This window comes from Plutella xylostella, chromosome 18, assembly GCF_932276165.1.
Source record: "Plutella xylostella chromosome 18, ilPluXylo3.1, whole genome shotgun sequence".
In the NCBI taxonomy this organism is placed as follows: Eukaryota; Metazoa; Arthropoda; class Insecta; order Lepidoptera; family Plutellidae; genus Plutella; species Plutella xylostella.
Window position 1 is genome coordinate 4,100,080 of NC_063998.1, and position 22,511 is coordinate 4,122,590.

At 36.7% G+C, this 22,511-nt stretch overlaps 1 protein-coding gene across 2 annotated transcripts in view; it reads left to right on the plus strand.

The window, feature by feature from the left end:
- LOC105380439 overlaps positions 1-22,511 on the plus strand; it is a 180,508-nt gene that overhangs the window by 115,705 nt on the left and 42,292 nt on the right. For both annotated transcript variants that reach the window (XM_038113850.2, XM_038113851.2), the window contains 2 exons: positions 3,178-3,364; positions 8,683-8,826. In XM_038113850.2, the coding sequence (XP_037969778.2) occupies positions 3,178-3,364; positions 8,683-8,826 (331 nt within the window). The remainder of the gene's footprint in view (positions 1-3,177; positions 3,365-8,682; positions 8,827-22,511) is intronic.

The window sequence follows — 22,511 nt, forward strand, 5'->3', positions numbered from 1 at the left end:
CGCCCCTGTAATAAAGCCGTGATGGGTTGTAATGATGATAACAAAAGTTGGTTGGCAACTTCTGTTGCTATGCAATACTTGAATGTGCAGTTTACCCTGATCATCTTTAAGGACAATCGATTGACGGGACGCTATCATCATCATTATCAACTCATAATCACGTATAGGCCTTCACGTGCCTAGATTTTAAATGGAGCTGTGTGTTAAAATAAAAAAATAATAGATGAAATTACTTAGACCTTAGACCTTAGACCTTAGGCGGGTGGCGGGTAGTGGTTGGATGAGGAAGGCCGAGGACCGAGTGTTGTGGCGCTCCTTGGGAGAGGCCTATGTCCAGCAGTGGATGTTTATTGGCTGATGATGATGATGAGATGAAATTACTTACCTCTAATAAATTATTTGCCATATTATTTTATATCTATTACTCTTATATCTAGGCTCTTACAACTGGAACTTGGAAGTGATTGTAAAATTACTGATAAAAATAAGTGCAAGAAACGGGTGTTCGCTGGCGCGCCATTTGTATACAAAAGATATAAAAATGTGCGCTAATGTCCCATTAAGGAGCTTTAACGGTTACTTCAAAGTAATTGTAATTAAAACTGTAATAAACAGTCAAAGTAGGCTTATTATTGAAAAATATGTCTGTCAATACTTGAAAGAAGGTAAAATTATATTATAAGTAAGTATTTCAAGTTCATTTTATGAAGCCTACTTTCCTTTGTTTCAATTGAGGCAAAAAATATGATAAAAAAGCGAATTTTTCGGAATTCACTCTTGAGTGCTGACTCAATATTTTGTAAAGTTCGTGAAAAATAAATTAAAATAAACTTTCGGCTACAGGCAAAACAAATATTTCCTGCATGGACGTTGACACCAGCAGTCGGAATGCTAATATACTAGTGTAAACTATAAAATTTCAGACCTGTTTTGATGAACAATAAACTCCGATAAATTGTACCTCTACACTGTATGTCGTAAATAACTCATAGACCAGATAAGAAAAGGACAAGCTCCAATCCAAACTAACATATACATAGTTTGAATTGCAAGGTCGTAAAACTGGAGTCTCTACATATTGTATACTAGTCACGTAGATGAAAGCGATACCTTTGACACTGAAAGAGATAACACGTTTAAATTTTGAGAGACGATTCTGGTATATTTTAAACTTACTCTATGACTGGGTGTCAATACGATACGGCTACAGGATTGTAGCGTCCCTTGCCATAAGCCTATGTTCAGCAGTCCTTTATTTTCTGATGATGGCGCCGATATATCACTTGTATTTGAACGAAACGGCAACTTTATGCTAAGGCTAGAGGATATTTTATGCAAGCGACTCCCTTAATTACTTTGTCCATTATGTTACCATGAAGTAATACTGGAACCGTCCCTATTACCTACTACAATATGTAGTTGGTGCTTGAGACGGAGCTTAATAGTTTCAGTTTATAGTGAGCCGCCTGTTTCCGCAGTAAAATGTGAACCCCTTCAATGATTGAACGGAATAATTTATTTACAAGTCTGGACCGTTATAATGTTTAACTATAGGGGCATGTACTCCGGAGTAAATTTATACCATTTTTTTATGTTAACAATCTTCACGAATCATCTATATATATCAGACCTAGTCATCACAAAAAGGCAAAACAGACAGTCAGACAGTTATTTAAATTCCTAAAATGGCTACCGATATAATAAAGTACTTATTCATGTAAAATGTCTAACGGCCTTAAAATATTCGCATAAATAATTACAAAGATTTTATGAAATTGGTAAACGAGGAATTCAACAGATTTAATTAACCCTGCGGAGCAAGAAATGAGCCTCCACGAGTGACGTGTCTACTGTTACCATGAAAGTAAAGAAAGTAGAGTAAAGTAATAAGTAATACTATTACTTAACCTCACCCTAATCTGACTATCAAATCTTTTCACCACGTGTGGTGAAAAACCCTAGCACTGATTGATTAGGTATACCTAGTATATTTGTCATCGACACAAGAAGATGAAGACAATAATTTCTAGCAGAAATGCTGTGGTTGCCGCGGATAGTGGAATTTATTATAACTGTATTTAGTCAGACCTTTTGGTCGTCTTCGCAAGAAGAAAAATTCGTTTAGAAAATATATGCATACATGAATATAATACATGAATAGCGCGACTAAAAATCGTTTCAGAAACTGTCGCGTAAAAAAAAAGCAGTGCGCGCATTCCCTTAGTCCGGTTTTTCATACGTATACGTATATTCAATTAGCTCTTTGGCATTCCAATTTTCAATCTAAATAATGTTTACAGTTATTTCCGTCTGCCAACCACGCTCGGCAATATGGAATAGCTATGCAGCGATGAAAAATTCCAATTATTTTGTTAATTTTACCCTCGCGGTTGAAATATTAGGGCGAACCCATTCAGCCATACCCATTCCAGTTATACATTATGATGTAATTTCATTTAGCGCTTATTAGCTCGTTGAGTGGAGTTAGAATACAAATCATTGTTTGTATTTTTAAGTACCTAAATAATATTTTTTACAATGACACGAATGTTGTGACGTGCATGAAAAGTGACAATAACACCAAATTACTCCTAAACGAAAAATACTTTGCAATATTGAAGTACATTTAGCAACTCGCCAGACTATTACCAAAATGTAAATTCTATATTTAATGTTTTTTTAAATTGCGGTAATTTGGTGTCAACATTTTGTAAACTAGTGGAGCTTTTTTATTGCTCGTGAGTTTATTAAATATCTGACCCGCCGCGACCTTCACTTCGACGTAGAACATTTTCCTATGCAAATGTTTTTTCCCGCTAATTCTCGTTCCCGTTGGAATTTCGGGAATTCCTTTCTTAGTGCACCTCTACGGTACCCATACTCTGTCCATTATATTATTGGTTTTTAGACATTCGAAATCCCATACATATTTGACGACTGCAAAGGAAAACCAACTTTACTTATCAGACATAAGGAAACGTCAAAAATACAATAACATAGTGGAAGCTCTATAAGCTACGTCCATTTCAAATTTCAACTGCCTACGTTAAGCAGTTTCAGCTGTGCATTGATATGTCAGTCAGTCAGTCAGTTTCTCCTTTTATACTTAGATACCCGCCGTGTAAGCAATATGCAAATATTTTTTCCCTCCTTCTTTAACCTGACGTTCCTCTACAGAAGCGCGCCCGCCGCTTCAAGAACCAGATCCTGTGCGACCTGCACTTCGCGGACGTGGCGCTCATGGAGTGCAGCGACTTCATGCAGCAGCTCCGCAGCTTCAAGCCGCAGTCGCTGGGCTGCGCCGTCGCCAGGCGCAAGTCTTCTACTACCCTCATCTTTCCGCTACCGCCGCAGGCTTGCTCAGGTAATTACTACCTTAAACTGAATCCGGCTCGAGGGACCATTCTATGTAGGAGCGATTTTGACGCTATTCTATATAGGAGCGAATTCAAAGCTATTTTTGGAGAAGCCAAGCTGCTTAGGTGGCTTCACTGTCGGCAGGCGCAAGTCTTCCACCACGCTCATCTTCCCGCTACCACCACATGCTTACTCAGGTAACTAGGATCCGGCTCGAAGGACCATTCTATGTAGGAGCGAATGTCACCTTTGAACAAGAACTAGATCCTGTGCGACCTGCACTTCGTGGACGTGGCGCTCATGGAGTGCAGCGACTTCATGCAGCAGCTCCGCAGCTTCAAGCCGCAGTCGCTGGGCTGCGCCGTCGCCAGGCGCAAGTCTTCTTCTACCCTCATCTTTCCACTGCCACTGCAGGCTTGCTCAGGTAACTTTAGGTGTTTTACGTTGTGATAGAAGCAATTTTTGCCCTATCTTTCCGCTACGGCTGCAGGCTTCTCAAGTAACTACGACCTTAAACTTTAGAAGGATCCGGCTCGATGGATTTTATATGTAGGAGCGAATTAGAAGGTATTTTGGAGAACCCAAACTGCTTAAGTGGCTGCGCCGTCGCCAGGCGCAAGTCTTCTACCACGCTCATCTTCCCGCTACCACCACAGGCTTGCTCAGGTAACTGTGGGTGAACTTTATGGTAGGAGCTATTTTAGGAAAATTTAAGCCAAAGACCCGTCTTTCCGCTTTGGCTGCCGCTTGCTCAGGTAACTTACCTTAAACTTTACCAGAATCCGGCTCGAAGTACCATTCTATGTAGGAGCGAATTTGACCTTTGACATAGAATTATGTGATAGAAGCCATTTACTAAGCTCTCAAGGTAAGCTAGCTGAACTGTCACCAAGCGGAAGTCTTCTACCACGCTTGTTTTTCCTCCGCGCCCACCGCAAGCGTGCTCAGTAGGTGAGGTGTTGAGTACTTTTCGAGAACCAAAGCCTCGTAGGATAAAGCTAAATGCCAAAGAATGATCCCGAATAATTCACAAGCAAAATAAATACTTACAGCCACAATCTAAGCTGTGAAATTAAAACCAGTGGGGAGATATAATCCGTCTCCATAATGCCAGAGGAAACTGCAAGTTCAACCGTGCAATAATCTTTGCCTCTACCATTAAGTTAGCATAATTTATGAGATACAATATTTAAGTGAAGTTCCTTCTGTAAAGGATGGCTTAGATGAGATTGTACAGTAATATTTTCCTCCTGAAGGTTGCGTTAGCTCAGTCTTAAAGAGGTTTCTTATGGGAATTATAGTGCAAAACCTATATTTAGCAAAGCCGCCCTAAGTTCCTATACGAGAACTAAACTCAAACAAAATGTAAGGATATATTCAAATAGTTGCAATCGCTCGGGCTACATTATGGACCTGGGAAGTAGCAACGCTGTCCTGTCGTCCTTCCATCACCCTCACAATGGGTAAAACTCCGTGGAATCACTAAATGGAAATGAAACGCAAAGAAATTCAATTTCCGGTCCTCCCCCAAATGTATCGATAAAAACCTGACACCGGACCGAAGGTAGAAATTTACATTTCTAATAGAATGAAACATGGGGCAAACACGAGATAATAATGTAGGTATAGATATACGTTCATAGCCCCAAAACGCTATTAGTACTCGTACATACGAGTACATAACGTTTTAATTAATTGTAAGGTTCTGTGCTATTCTTATTATATTCATAGTTATGTATGTGTTGTGTGAAACAAAGAGTTTATATTATTATACTTCAAGCTTTTTACGAATTTATTAGTAAGTATAGTCTGAAATTTTGTAGAAAAGAAGATACTTGAAATAAATTATGAAGACCGAAGAACGAAGACTCGAGAAGAGTACTACGGGATTAGATTTCGGTTCACTCTAAGTATGAACCCCAAGCGTTTTTAATAAGTTTGGTGTTCTACCTTACAGTGAACGGAGGTCTGAGCAACCAGCAAGGCCACGAATGAAGATCCGAAAGAAGAATAGAATAGAATAGAGCACCAAAGCACCCACAGAAAATAATATGTATTAACGCTAAGTTTCAGAAAGGGGCTTAAAGCTAATGTCCACCTAGTATACCGACATAAAGAGTCAGACATCGATTTTAATGTTGACATTAGCTTAAAGTTCCTTTCTGTAACTAGGCACTTTAGCTATTATACTCGTACATTAATGTACATATCTTAGGAGTATTTCATGTACCTAGGGTATATAAGTAACAGTAAAACTGTTTTATATCCACAACATTTATTAAGATAACCGGTGTTTATTTTTGTTAAATAAACATTTTTTCATTTTCATTCGATTTTTATCATTTATCATCGCATTATTTAGTTTTAAACTGATAATTATAATAATATGTATGACTCCTTATTCTAAATAGTGTAATGAAATATATAAGTATGGTCAATTAGTAATATCAAAAATTCATAATATTAAGTCGGTAAGTAATTCAAAGGGGATATACTATATTATATTTACCATACATACATTCGCTCCGCGTTGCATAATTGACGACGTGTCCACATAACAAGATAAAAATATGCAGTTTGTGCCGTCTGAATATTTCAGTATTTTCAGTTACCTCACCTCCACCGGGATCCCCTTTACGAGCTCACTAACAACAAATTTTCAGCGTTGGGGAAATATTAAAAAAGTTCTGAAATAAGGAATGGCTCAAGATGTTTAATGCGCTTAGTTACGACCCTGTAACCTTACGGTGATTGCAGACAGATATTCCAAAGATATTATGATGACATACTTGATGTTTCTTTTACATCATTATTAGGTCGTAATCATCACCAGAATTATTACATTATGCCTATCTAGATTGTTAGAAATTTGACCTAAGTATAAGAAATATGATGAACGTGTACCCTACCGAACCGTTTGATCATTTCTATGTTTCAGTAAATATGTATGTAGGGAAAGACAAATAGGTCCGAAGACGAATAGTTAGTTTTAATGTGCTCTATATTGGAATATGTACATTTTCACTGTAATCTGTAAATATTATTTGAAAAAAAAACATAAGCTCTTATAAAATTCATAATAATATGTTAATATGATAATCGCTTTAAGCGATAACACCGCCATTTCTGTACCTATGTTTTATAAGCTACTAGCAGTCCCCGCGCGCTTCGCTTCGCCTTAAAAAGTTTTCCCGTGGGAATTCCGGGATAAAAAGTAGCCTATGTTCTTTCCCAGGGTCTAGACCGTATGTATACCAATTTTCATTCAAATCCGTTCAGTAGTTTTGGCGTGAAAGAGTAACAGACAGACAAACAGACAGACAGACAGACAGAAACAGTTACTTTCGCATTTATAATATTAGTTAGGATGTAAGTTCTGTTCTTGTTTGTGTACCACTCTGTACCAGTCAATAAAACGTTATACATAATTTTGTAGGTACTTATTTATTTGTAACTAGTCATTCAATTGTGAGAAAGCTTCATTACAAACTCACTATCTCACTTTGTTGAAGTTAAATCTCTTCCAATCTAATTGTAAATTCTTGATGAAGTCTTTAAAAAAATATCCCGTCGGTCATGTCCCAAGTAATTATGCTCTGCAGGAATTTTTCTCTCGTTTCATCATCCGCTTTGAGAAGTGTTTAGGAATCTCTTTGAAATTACGTACTCATATTAATAGCTGACATGAAGTTTTTTCTCATTGCGTTTGCAGTCCAGACTGTAGTTAGCACACTAAGTATAAATGGTATAATGTGTAAATTTAAAAAATAATATTCCATAAGTCGGATTTTTAGTAATCAACTGCAGCAGAGCTGTTTATATGTAGTGCGTAGTAGTTTTCTCTTAAATTTATAAAATTTATAGTTAATTTTACTCATTGTGATGTGGATGTATGTGTCTAACGCTGAGTTGCAGAAAGGAACTTTACTGCCTTGCTTTGACAGAATACCAGTATACGGACAGATAGAGACATAGATTTAAAGCCGACGACGACGTTAGATTAAAGTTCCTTTCTGCAACTCGGCTTAAGGGAACAGAACTAAAATTATATCACCTAAAAATTACTTACTCATTAAATAATAAATAAATAAATATGTGGGGACATCTTAGACACGACCATCCGACCCCAAGCTAGGCAGAACCTGTGTTATGGATGTCGGACAGCTGATATATCTACACAAATACATAGATAGATAGATACTAAATATAAATATCAACACCCAACACCCGAGTACAAATTTAATATCTGTCTTTAAACAAATATCTGCCCCAGCCGGGAATCGAACCCGGGACCTTCGGCTCGGTAGTCAGGGTCACTAACCACTACGCCATTCGGTCGTCATTAGTTACTCTTACAAAAAAAAAAAAAACTATTTTATCGAAATTTTTACATGGCTAATAAAAACAAATCTACCATATCGCTCAAAACTAAAGCAATTTTCTGTAACAAGAAACTTTAGCACGAAAACTTGTTGGACACTAGCGCCGTATGTTTCGGATGAGCGGTCCGGTTGTAGCCTCCCGCCCGGCTTCCGGCCGCTAACCGGGCCGGTCCGGATATGCTTGTTTCCGGTTTTTACTGGCAACCATCTGGGCGGACTCATTACTCTCAGTTTGGAGAGCAAACACGATTTAGGATTTCGTTAAAATATCATGCAACTAAAAGTGTTGGCTATGTTGTCGGGTGATAATCTAGCAAGGTAGTTTACTTATTTCTGATATACTCTCACTTATTTTGAAAAACTGTTCAATTATTCAGATTCTTTGACAAATTTACATACAGTACTGTAATCTTTCTGAACCGATAAAATAAAATAGCAGACAGCAGCATCTGTGTAACATAACATCTTTGTACCAGTTTTCCTGTACCTCCTGTAGGTTGGCTGGTAGAAAATGCTCTTAGCATTTAGCCCACCTTTTGTGCATTTATTATATATTTGTGCAATAAAGAATTAAATAATACTAATAATAATAACCTTGGTGCCGAAAATTAAACAGCCCGATCTACTAATTAAGTTCCAGTGCTATTTCATCAACCAGAAATGAATATTTATAATGACAATAAGTGATAGCTAATTTGTAAATTGCGCTTTTTGTTATAGAGATGATGGTCCAAGTCTATTGAAAAATCTTGCCTTCTGGCTATCCACGATCTACGACACAGGCCTAACCTAGTGTTTTAACTCCTGGAATAACACCAACTTTTGTACTGCTACCTTTTTGTACCCATATTATGTATCCAATTTTAAATGTTTGGAAAAAAAAAAAACATTATTTTTTGTGACCCCTTGCACATTCAACTCTAACCCTTATTCTCTCCCCCAGACGAGTTCTGCGAGGAGCACCCGCACAACCTGTTCGTGACGCCGGGCTACTGGATCGAGTGCTCGCGCCAGAAGATCGCGTCCGACACCATCTGGGACGAGTCCGAGTCCGAGCACGGCAGCCTGCCCGACCGGGATGACTCCGGTGAGTTTACACCTTAATGCTTAGTTTCACCATACTCTGTTAGATCATAACAAGGGATTAGTTGTTGCCTTTTGGCATATCTTTCAAGAATTTAATATGGTGATGAGGTATAATTGATAACATTAGAATGTAACAGGGATTTTAATGATCTGGTATTTTGATTGGACGGTCGGAGTCCAAGCACTGCGTTCTGCCGGACCGGGATGACTCCGGCGAGTTTACACCTTAAGGCTTATGTTAATGCTTGGCGGTTAAGAGGGTATTTTGATTACAATAAACAACTCTGCGGCCGCGGCACGGGTCTTTTACTAGACACACTCATCATCATCATCATCATCTCGTCCCATCACGTCTCCACTGCTGGCTCACGGGTTTCAGGCCTAGTCCACTTCGCTAGCCTAGCGGTGTTGGTGGACCCCAACTCAAGCAAGCTTGTGCTGAGAGAGTTGTCGGGTAAGTGGGCAACCCTACTTGTCAGACACACTATTCACTGTTAAATAGTATTGTAATCACGATGAAAACAGTTTTAACTGCTTACACTAACTCAACTGTACACTTACACCTCCTCTGTGAAATGTTTCACAAAAACTTTATAAATCCGGTCGTTGCCAGTGAAAATGCACTATTGCAAGGAACATATAGAACGTGGTAAAAACACGGCACCTATCGCGACGACATTACCAAAGTGTGACGTGTGGAAGAAGTTAGATCCTGACAAATTACTTGCTGAAGATCCCCGCGACCTCACAGAGAACGGTTCAAGCATAATAACTTTAATGTGGTAATAGTTCTTGGATCCCTGTAATGGTGTTGGATCAAGGATAGGATAGGCGTAGGAACTGTGGTGTAGCTCCGATATATCTCTAAAATTATTGTGAGGAATGGAAAGTTTGCAGAAAATTGTGGTGTTTCTTTTGAATCAGCTTATTTTATTTTGTAGACTTCAAAAGCCTTGATACGTAATGATGGCGATGGTGGTATCGGTCATCTCCAGTGACTCATCGAGACAGTTAATATTAAGGGCCCGTACAGGGTGACGTGCCGCGCCAATTTTGGGTTTTCAATGCTCTTCACACAGCACACGCAGTGACACGCACACATGTAAGTTTGCACAGTGGGTCGATAAACTTTTACTCGCCAACTTTATTGACAATTATGTTCAAGTACATTTTGGGTGATTTTAGGGTAAGTAAGTATACTTCTTACTTACACTGGTAGGCACCAGGAAAGAGTAGAAATTAATAGGGGTGCCACTTTACTCTATACTCGGAACCCGATTAGCTTTCTCAAACAAATGTGGTATTTACTTGTAGAAAGGTAACTAAAAGTATTAAAGTGGAGATAATAAGTTTCGGGCATCCTCCAGCCAACTGAACCCCGACGACAAAGCAAAGTAAATACATAGTGTCGCAAAAGGGCTATACTAAGCCAAAAGGGGATGACTCAAGGGGTCATTCTGAACAACTTTTGTTCTACGAGATTTGCAAATTCGCGAAAAAAAATATTCGTTTTCCATGGTAAAAAGTCACATGTCCAACAAAGTTTCTATGAAAAAGGTTTTTTTTTGTTAATTTCCAAAACTCGTAGAGCAAAAGTTCAGAATGACCCCCTGTCTTACTCCTTTTTACCCGACTGCCGAAGGAGGAGGGTAATGTTTTTTGATTGTATGTATGTATATATATTATGTATGTTTGTCTGTTTCTTTGTTCCCTCCTGTAGCCTAAACGGCTTGATAGATTTTGATGTATGAGGTATTGTTAGAAGCGTATTGATGGCGCGATGGCTATAGGCTATGTGACGTTCCATTAAAATGTACATAGCGCCCTCTTGAGGACATAACGTGATGATCGAAAAAATAATAATTCAACTTTGCCGTGTAAGGTATCAAATGAAAGGACTTGATTTTCACATTACAAAAATATGCATATTGAAGGTATTTAAATAACAACACCAAAATTATTGAAATAAACCGGCCAAGTGCGAGTCGGGCTCGCGCACAAAGGGTTCCGTAGCAGCAAAATTACAGTTAAATCAACCTATCTCAAAAACTATAAGAGATACTTTGATCAAACCAAAAATCGTTGAAAGAATTAATTAGCATGCATCACCTCTATTTTTTTTAGAATTTTATACCCCGAAGTTATAAAAATAGAGGGGGGGGACATACTTTTTACGACTTTGAGAGCTGATATCTCAAAAACCGTTCACTTTAAGAAAAATGTTTTTTAGAAAACTTTATATCATTTTAAAAGACCTTTCCATTGATACCCCACACGGGTATGTACATCGAAAAAAAAAATTTCATCCCTCAGTTACATGTATGGGGGGCCCCACCCCCAATTCTTTTTTTTACTATTTAGTGTCATATTTTTGTAGCGGTTCATACAACACATATTCCCATCAAATTTCATCACTGTAGTACTTATAGTTTCCGAGTAAATCGGCTGTGACAGACGGACAGACGGACAGACGGACAGATGGACATGACGAAACTATAAGGGTTCCGTTTTTGCCATTTTGGCTACGGAACCCTAAAAAAATGATCATGAACTACCTACCGACGTAAAATTTCATAAAATAAAAACAACTAAAAAGTTACAAATAAAAAAATACAATTATAAAAAACTAAAAACCTGACTGTACGCTAAAAACATGAAAACGAGTCCCAATGTTAATGGAAAGTATCGCAGGCGGGGACCAGCTTGACCGCCACTCAAGGCCGTTTTCTAAGTAACATTCAGCTAAATGGTGAACCCTCTGCTGGTATAATTTGTTTATATACCGCTTTTTCAATACCTCTAAGTACATTTTTTGGCAGCATAATATTTTTACTTAATTTTAGGGTTTCGAACGTCAAAAGAAAAAAAGCAACCGTTATAGGATCTCTTTGTTGTCCGTCTGTCTGACTGACTGTCTGTCACCGCCCTTTTTCTCAGAAACGGGTAAAGATATCAAGCTTATATTTCGCATAGATGGGGAGTACCCCAAAAAAAATATTATGGTACTCCCTGTCCCACACAAGTAAATTGGGGCTTATATTTTTTCCAGTTATTTTGATGTGTATCCTTTTTTTTCTTTGTTGTTTTGTATAAGTATGTGTTTCTTTTCTTTAAATCTGTATTTTTTTGTTGTTGCTGTCTATGTGTAAAAATGTATCTTTATCTTCAAATCACGCCATCTATCGTTTGTTTTTTTTGTGGCTACTGTCTATAGAAGAAATTCCGTCATTGACAATTTTACGTTACGAATTTATTTTTATTTATTTTATTTTTATTTTTACATTTTCGTGGAGAATCAACAGCATTTTGTTAATAAATAATTATTACTTATGAACACATAACAACTTGATGCCATTAACAGAATGAACTTAGTAAACCCAGTAAACCTAACACATCCAGAGGAAAAACAAAATCTCTTTCTCTCTCTCTGAAAAACATACTTAATAGCCCAAACTCGATGCTTTTAGCTATTAACATCTTTGAAATAAAATTGAGCCACCACCGTGTTACTGCCCTCATCAGATCCTCACGAGACCATACCTCAACCAGCACCAAGAGACTGTATTTTTGATCCCTAACCTAATGTTCGTGCGTATTGTCATCACTTAGATCCATTCGCTATATTCCTGCTCCTCATCAGACCTTTACGAGACTGTAATATCACGAGAATATTGCACACTATCTAATTTAATTTAATGTATTGAATATACTGGAAGAATTATGCTTCCTCAATTTCAAATCAAATTATGTTGGTGTCATAAAAGTTGAAAAAGTGCAATGACAACCAATGTGCAGTGATTTTGTATCTGTACACGAAAAGATCGCGAGCTGTCAGTGCTGCCTAAACCGACGTGACCCTTCTTTGGAGGCCAGCGGCCAACTGAGTCAAACGTCACTTGTGTTTATGATTTTATAACACAGAAAGCCGCCATAGATATTTGTATGAAGATTTGAGGGAAAAAGATTGCTCAAGTTTGGGATTAATTTACACAAAATAAGTGTGTGTTTTTTAAAAAACAAGGTATTTAGCGCCTAGTCCAAGCCTTTAACTTTATAATATGATAGAAATCATATGAAAATTCTTAATAATTACGACACAGTTGTTACAATACGGGAGTGTGATTGACTGGTTTTTCTTGATATTCAGAAATTAATTTACAGTTATCCATAATCATTTACTTAAATTCGAATGATTCAGCACCTAGCTAGACTCTTCAACTACCTGTGTGATTTTTTTCAAGGCTGTAAAGCATCATTTACTACATAATTCTATGACAATGCCAACCCTCGATTCCCTATTGCAGACCCTTAACGATTTATGTCAATGTCCTTCCAGCTATTTATTTTGATCATGTATAGTGTACATAATTAGTATCATGTAGGTACCCATCTGAATATCTAGAAACTTTTTACAGCGGACTTCTATTATTTTTAACTTTTAACGAAGCTAACTGATCAAATTACTGTTTCGCTGAAAATTGCAGCGAATTTTTACATGGATGCATTTTACCCGTAGCAAAATAGTGAAAATGTAAATTATTTATAACGCAATAGATATACGTGTAGTTACGATCAAGCTACGAGTCCACCAACCACTAGGCCAGCGTGGTGGACTAGGCCTAAACCCTTCCTTCATTGGAAGGAGACCCATGCCCCAGCTTTGGGGACGTGATAAGTCGTGATGATGATGATGACGATCAAGCTATACATACACGCTAGCCTCTGCAAAAAAAATGCTACGTGTTTGACATGATGACATTAAAGTTTGGGTAATTAGGTGTCGGTATCTTGTGAGTGGAACTTTTTCAAAACACACAACCACATATTACACTCACGGGCAATGAAAACGTTCCAGTACGAAAAACACCAAATTACTCCTAAGCGGAAAAGCTAGCTTAATGACGCCTTCTGAAACATTGAAGTACATTTAACAGAGCATCAGGATATTACCTACTAAAATAGGTAATATTTTGTTCAAATTTTAAACTAAATGTTTGAAAACATTGTGGTTGTTTGGTCTGGGCATTTTGTGAGTGGAACTTTTCATAACACACAAGCACATATTACTATAGCAGACTGAAAGCCCCAACCTGGTGTCCTTGTACATAACTAGTTGGTCTCGATCCGCCCCCGCCTCCACGCGTGGCCAGTTGATTCTGCAATCATGACGAACTACCCACGGGAGTTCTAGAGGGATAGTTTGCAGTGTTGCACACTTGTATAACAGTAGGTAAAGGAGGTAATTTAGTTTTTATGTTATGAATAAAATTATCTTAAGAATAATAAGCGGTTTGTAAGTATGACGATGACTGTACTCTGTCTTAGTTTCGTGTCTTTCGGATGTCGAAAGCCTAGCCTATAATGTGGCAAGTTACTTGGCGACCCTCCTTGCGGGGTGAAAGAAGTGGCGGGGGCGAGGTAGCACGACATGCTACACACGTAGAAAAGTGTGCCCGGATTAATCTCGCGATAGCTTGTAACTATTTCTGACGTAAGTAAAATTTTGTTCTATGAGTGTTCCCGTAAATGTCATATTTAGCTTAAAATTTATAGTTTGACAGCATTAACATTTGGATGTTTACCTTCAGAATATCTACCAATTTGAATTTATTTATGTAAAAGTGTTTTATTTTATAAATCAATTTCCATGTCACTTTCATGTTCACTCTCTGTTTGAACTTGTTCATCGTCGTCGTCATCCTCATCTTCATCATCGTTTTCATTAACTTCAATTATAAATCTAAGACAAAAACCAAAAAACATTATACCTACTTTGAAGTATAATGTAGGTACTAGAGTACGCCAGTCATATTAGTTCAGTGTACACCTATAATATTTTATGTTTAATTTACATTAAATTATAAATAAACAATAACATACCTGTCCAATACATCGTCAAATACTCTATCAGATTTATAATATTCGTCTTAATTTTTTATGACATGGTCGTCACAATTTCTCCACTTTTCAGGCGAATAATTAGAGAAAAGCAACTCTAAGGGCGTCTTGCATAATGACGTTAAATAAAATTAAATAGTTTGTCTCTTGCTCTGGCAGTATAATGTCAGAGCAAGAGGTCATAGATTTAATTTGATTTAACTTTGTTGTGCAAGACGCCCTAAGTCTTTTATCTCTTTATCTAAGGTAGAGTCAATCGACGTTCTTGCGAACTCGCCTTTCACGTACCGCCACACAAGTTCAATAGGATTTAATTCCAGGTGGTATGGGGTAGGCGAAGCACGATATGACCATTTTCTTTCAAAATTTCATCAATTTTGTAATTTTTCTCTGTGTTTTGCTCATAAATTACTTTCATTAAATCACATAAATTTTGGTTGCTTTCCTAGTTACAAGAACTGACAACTGACGCACTGTCATATGGACTCTTCGTCTTTGTTGTTTACTTTTTCGTATCTGACTGCGCAGTACCAACCTTTAGCCGCGTAGCATGACTGATCCGGTACCCTGTTCTAGAAGAAGCCCCTATATTGAGACATTATACGATTTGTTGTTTTTAAAGTTATTTTGTTGTCGAATTATAGATACCTAATAATAATATAATGATAATATTAAAAAGGCCTCAACACTCATCCTAAGACTAATGGTCTCAGGGTCAATGATCTCATGTGGGTCGCACTCAAATTATGACAGACTATATAAGACATGTGGCCGCCTCGGCTGCGCGGCCGAGACTGCCGTTACTGCCGTAACAATGACATGCAGTGCACGCGTTGCCCTTCCCCGCTACCCTCCCGCTACCCGCTGTCGTCTTGGGTACCTCGTCCCCTCCGCGTCTTTCACCCCGCAAGGAGGGTCGCCAACCAACTTGCCAATCTATAGTAACCTACATTTACCATTTGCGAATATTACATATTTGATTCGAGATTTGTAATGCCACTGACAAGAATAAGTTTTCTATGAAAAAAAACACAACGTTATAGTACCTATGTACTATAACGTTGTGTTTTTTTTTCGGTGTTTGAGACCATAACATTGTCTGTATCTAAATTTTTTAACACACCTCACACTCGAATCTATGTATCATAATTATAATTTAAAACAGCTTTTTTACCATTTTAAAATGTCTATTCAGTACATTTTGTTGCGACCTGCAGAAAGTAGTAGCAGTATTTGCAAACATTCATTACTCTACAGAACGAATCTCTTACATTGAAAATGCAATCTGTTGCCATGGAAGTAGAAAAAAAGACGGAAGGAATCTCGCGAACTAAACATTGACGCACAGCAATGGCGGCGACATGAGAGTGTGTGGGTGCGTATGCGTAGGGTTGCCATTACAAAACCAATTTTCCCGAAAAATCGGGTAAGTAGCAATTTGTACTCATGTATTGAATGATTTAGGGGCAAATACTCATTAATGTAATGTAAATGATACTTACTTTTGTAAATTTTGCAGTCTGTTAATAATAATCTATAAAAATAAAATAATATGTAATCAGAATAAATTAAAATTCTACTGGTCCGTATACATCAGGTTTATGAGTCAGAGCCAATTCTTGTAGCCCATATATTTTAATTCACTACCGTTATAGGTTGCTAACGGTATTGCTTTTTACGAATAATAGAATAATGTAATTCACATAGGCTACAAAATCTGGAATCTAGATGTGCAGGTTTCCTCACGATGTTTACCTTTGCCATAAGAGTACGTGATATCATTGAACTTAGATTTCTTTTATAAAAATAATTTATAAATATAATTCAAAGTGTGCAAAGAAGCCTGAAATCACTATTTTCGTGCTCGGTATAAGAAAGTAGAAATTGAAACATAGGTAACTAGGTAGGCGATATAAATAAGAAAGAAATAGATTTATTCGGAATTTTTATAATATAAACAAAAGTATTTATAATATAAACATATATATATAAACAAAGCCCTACGATGAGTCGGTATTCTATCTTGGGATTGGATAAACCACTATATGTATAAATATGTTTGTAATATCTACCTATACAAAGCCCTATATAATATATAAGAAAATCTAAAAACAGAAGTAGGTACTGGTAAATTAATATTTTGTGATTGAGTTTGGTTTGGAGCATTAATAATATTAATAATCCTTTATTTCAGGCATAGTGGCTCACATCATAAACTAAACTCACAAATTTGGGGAAATTTAAAAAAATATTACTGGTAACACTGGGATTGTTTGTTTACCAAAATTTTTCCTAACAAAATGTTTTGAGTAAAAAAACGTAAACCATATGAAATATAGTATTAATTGAATAACTTACCTGTGAAAAGTGATCCCTTCACATTTTTTCTTAAAACCACTGTGATTCTTGCAAGATTTAAAACGCAGGACGGCATATTTTTCGCACTTTTCAAACAACGTTTATGTGTTTACTACGGTAAGGTTCGCGACGTAATGGCGGCGCAGTGACTTACTTTTTGTGTGAATGTGTGGGTGTGTCTCGTCGTTACATGAAACTGACTTACTTTGGGTGCGTCACTTTTTAGTTCGCGAGATTCCTTCCGTCTTTTTTTCTACTTCCATGTCTGTTGCTAATGGAATTGAACTGAATTTCGAATGCTCCACGTGCAAAGTTTATGGGCGAGATGCAAAGTGGACCGGCAACAACATTCCTTAATAGATTTTAGTTGTGGAAACGATTGATATATTTTTGCCTCTTTAGTTAAATGTTTCTAATTTAAACAATATTATTGGATATGTTTGTAATTAAAAGCGATGTAAACGTAGGTATAACTTAGTTAATTAGGTCAGTTTCGTGTGATAATTACTATTGAAACCTCTGAAATGGATGAAAATAATACATAGTTTCATACTATAAATAATATATAAACAGTAGGTAAACACTTGGTAAACACATACTGTTGCTTTTGACTAGTTCCATTCTCAGTAATCTGTCTCGCAACCTTCCTGTCACTAGAATGGACAGAACCTCGGCAAACCCAGCCGCTATTTAGAGATGCCACTGGGAATAAAAAATATGGAGAAGTGTAAGAAAAACCGGTAACTACATTAAGCTATATATATTATACAAACTGCGTAATAAAAAAAAAACATTTTTTTTCGCGAATTCCCAAAAGTCATACGTACCTATAGAACAAAAGTTCGTCCGCCGTTTTTTTGTTCTATGTTGATGATTCAGTATAAATTTCGCGTCTAGGAAGGAATAATCATGAATTTATCCACCTAATGAATGTCTGTAGCTTCAATCTCTCCACATACAGGTTCCCAGGATACAGGGATGCCTAATTATTATTATTTAGACGTGATATTTATTATTAAATCAGTACACTTCTCTCTTCCACACTATCCGCAGCCCGCATCGGTCGTGATGACTATTTCCCGCTCTCCCCTAATGTTATCTGAAGTCGATACGAAAATGGAGGTTTTTATTCTACCTTTGAAGTTACAAAGCAATTTTATTTTCCGTTATTCCTGCAGGTAATCCATCTGCCTTTGAGCAGTGTTCCAGCTTTTAATTTACCTATATTTGTATAGGGTAGAAAATTATCAGTGTATCGTTGATATGTCAATATATCCGACATATTCAATTGTTCAGCAAGCAGGTACATTGGAACCAACTCAGAAATATTAAAAACCAAAATAGCTGTTCCCTAAAAAAAGATATAGCATCTTGTTACAAAATTGTAGCTGCTATTTTAGATGCTGTATAAAGTGTATGTGACTGTTAAAAATAATCATTTACTAAATCGCACCTCATAAATTCTGCATAAAACGTGGAAAGAATATAACATTTCTGTATCACTCGTTGAAGCTGCAATAGAGACCTTTGGTCAATAAAGAATAATCTTGTACTCAACTGTGGACTGAGAAGGAATAGATTTGAGTACCTTCTGTACCCTGAACACTTTTACAGTCTATTCACTTCACCTTGTCCTATATACAATTAACAACTTACTAAAGTGAAACTTTTAAGTAGCTGTAAAATTTCATTTTGCGATGCATTTCATATGCCGATTTTTCATGAATAATAAAATAAATTAGATTGTAGGTAAGTGAGTTTAACTGTGTAGGTAGTTATGGACCAATTAGATTATCCATGTGACTGAGTTTGTCATTATTGCAGCTAATAAGAAGTTACATTATACAGATTTTGGAGGTGTTATTCTTATCGGGAACACCCAAATATTCCGAAAAACTTTTTTCCGAATTTGATAACCCCGAATATGTAATTTACGAAATATTGCAATACCGATTTTTTAAAATACCGTATTATAATAATCACGAAAATTATAATTTCGAATATTATAATCACGAATATTGTTATTACGATTGTTAAATATACGAATGTTAAAAAATACGATTACTTTAATATACGAAAATAAAATACCGATTTATTATAATCACGAAAAAGTCAAATCCCGATCGGAAATATGATAATTCGTGATTTTGACAAAAAACATAAACGTCTTTAAAACTTTAGAACCAAAACCAAAAGATAGGTGCGACGACGAGCAAAGCGAGGAGGAGCGTGTTAGGTGCACATAGATATCGAAAAACAAAGCGGAGCGCAGCGAAGCGGAGCGGAGCGCAGCGAAGCGGAGCGGAGCGTTTCAAATATAGAGCAAAACAATTGTTAGGATTTTTATGGTGTTTAAACTTAAAAACCTTAGGACCTAAACCTAAAGATAGGTGCGACGACGAGCAAAGCGAGGAGGAGCGTGTTAGGTGCACATAGATATCGAAAAACAAAGCGTAGCGCAGCGAAGCGGAGCGGAGCGTTTCAAATATAGAGCAAAACAATTGTTAGGATTTTTATGGTGTTTAAACTTAAAAACCTTAGGACCTAAAGCTAAAGATAGGTGCGACGACGAGCAAAGCGAGGAGGAGCGTGTTAGGTGCACATAGATATCGAAAAACAAAGCGGAGCGCAGCGAAGCGGAGCGGAGCGTTTCAAATATAGAGCAAAACAATTGCTAGGATTTGTATGGTGTTTAAACTTAAAAACCTTAGGACCTAAACCTAAAGATAGGTGCGACGACGAGCAAAGCGAGGAGGAGCGTGTTAGGTGCACATAGATATCGAAAAACAAAGCGTAGCGCAGCGAAGCGGAGCGGAGCGTTTCAAATATAGAGCAAAACAATTGTTAGGATTTTTATGGTGTTTAAACTTAAAAACCTTAGGACCTAAAGCTAAAGATAGGTGCGACGACGAGCAAAGCGAGGAGGAGCGTGTTAGGTGCACATAGATATCGAAAAACAAAGCGGAGCGCAGCGAAGTGGAGCGGAGCGTTTCAAATATAGAGCAAAACAATTGCTAGGATTTGTATGGTGTTTAAACTTAAAAACCTTAGGACCTAAACCTAAAGATAGGTGCGACGACGAGCAAAGCGAGGAGGAGCGTGTTAGGTGCACATAGATATCGAAAAACAAAGCGGAGCGCAGCGAAGCGGAGCGGAGCGTTTCAAATATAGAGCAAAACAATTGCTAGGATTTTTATGGTGTTTAAACTTAAAAACCTTAGGACCTAAACCTAAAGATAGGTGCGACGACGAGCAAAGCGAGGAGGAGCGTGTTAGGTGCACATTGATATCGAAAAACAAAGCGGAGCGTTTCACATAATATAGCTTAAAAAATATTGTTTTTATACGCATTATGCTTCATTATTCATAATAGATAACCATTTCTTGTTAACTAAGAAACATTCGGGAATTTGTATTTTCGGAATATTAAAACTTCGGGATTCGTAATTTAAATAATTCGATATAATAAAAATCGTACTTTTGAAACATCGAACTAATAATATTCGGAAAATTGACTTTCGTCATTTTAATAAATGTGTTGTTTGAAATTTCGTTTATAAACTATTCGTGATTTTCGTTATTCGGAAACTTAAAATTCGGGATTGTGAATTATTCGGAACTATGAAATTCGAAATTAAAAAAATCGTTATTTTCATATTCGTAAAAAAGTAATTCGGAATTATGTAGTGTACCCTTCTTATCATGTCAGCCAAACAATATTATAGAACTAGCATAAGGTTTGTCACCGTGGCTGAACGATTTGACAATGGCCAATCAGAATTTCTTTTATACTTACATCCGAGCACTCTGAGCAATCATTCGTGCACCGGACTTAGGTATAGGTACAATTAACTCGATTACTTATATTTTTATCTGAGTAATTAGTACAAAAATAAAAATATCGTACTGGATTGAACTAGTGCCTATCCCAACGATAGATAGCAGCGGACGGGGCGTAAAGTAGAATGTAACACATACCCGAGTCCGCGTTGTTCTATGGGTATAAATGGCGGTGTGACAGTGACCGGACTAGGACAATAAAGTCCAGGAAGAGTGGGACCCAATGTCTGTGTCGTAACATAATATAACTGAGTTATTTCATACTTTTATACATCATATTTTATGCGGCAGAATAAAAGCATAAAAAGACAGACCATAAACCGTAGTACAGTCGTAAATTAGACAGAGATAAGTTACGAACTGAAAAATCTTGGGCATTTTCCAAATGAAATCTATTTGTTATGTTACAACTTATTTAATGTACATTCAAAATGTTTATGGAGCTGATAAATGAATCATTTAACTTTAAAACGTTGCAAATTGATAAATTTAAGGTACTGTGGGATTACGGTTAATGTTACAAAATAGGACTTTATAATTATTAAATTAAGGTGTTCTTTATTTCTGTGCTCTAAAAGCTCAGAAAGATTCAGTTTTTTTTAAATAGAGGCTCTAATAAAGAGGTGGGTAACAACAAGCTGGTACTCACTGTAGGCTTATAATACCATTTTGGTAACCTTTGTATTTAAAAGTGTACTTACTACAATTTTCGCAGGCCACTCTGGCTATGCTCTAAGGTCATTCATAATTCCAATTAGGTATACTTACTACATATGTTTACATACTACGCTGTGTATGTTGTGATCATTATTTCCTGTTATGTTCAGAGTTAATAATCTTGGATTTAATTATACCTTGAATGGGGTTAGTTAGTGCTGCTGTGTGGTCGTACATAATATATTCAGAAATATATCGTATTATGTGTGAATGTTTTCGTAATTACGGGCCCTTTGTTCACGGCTCTGGCATTCACTGTATTAAAAAGCATTTTGAACGGACGAACGATTTGTATGTATATTCAAAAAGCTCGCGAATATTATTATTGTTCAACATAAAGTTTTTGTACCTATATTTAATTTGAGAAAGTAGTTTTGTAAGAATAGCAAGAAATAACCCAAATAGGCTATTTTCTCGCGTACCTTAGTTGAATAAAAAACCCTTTCTTGGACCGTAACATTACATAAACGTAGTGGAGTGAGGGTACGTATTATTGGTAATAGGTTTTTCCCTTGATAGAGCAGCCCCTTGTCAAGTGATCGATCATGATAGGTATTCATGTCATCATCATTGTCATGAGATAATGTTATTATAACATTCACATGTTACCTTTTGATAGATGCGTTGATTATGTCTGTATTATAAATAATTTAAATTTAAAACCTCTGCCTACCCCGCAAGGGAGTACATTAGTACAAGGTGTGAGTGTGTATATTTTTTTATTTTATATGTATAATATTTAATATAAATAATTTAAAGAAGTTACTTTGTAGTTAACTGAAATGTTGGTTGAAAATCGTAAATACATTTAAAAGGTTAAATGTAGCTGTCATGTTTGACAGGTAGCTTTGACCAATAGTTGAGTTAGTACGT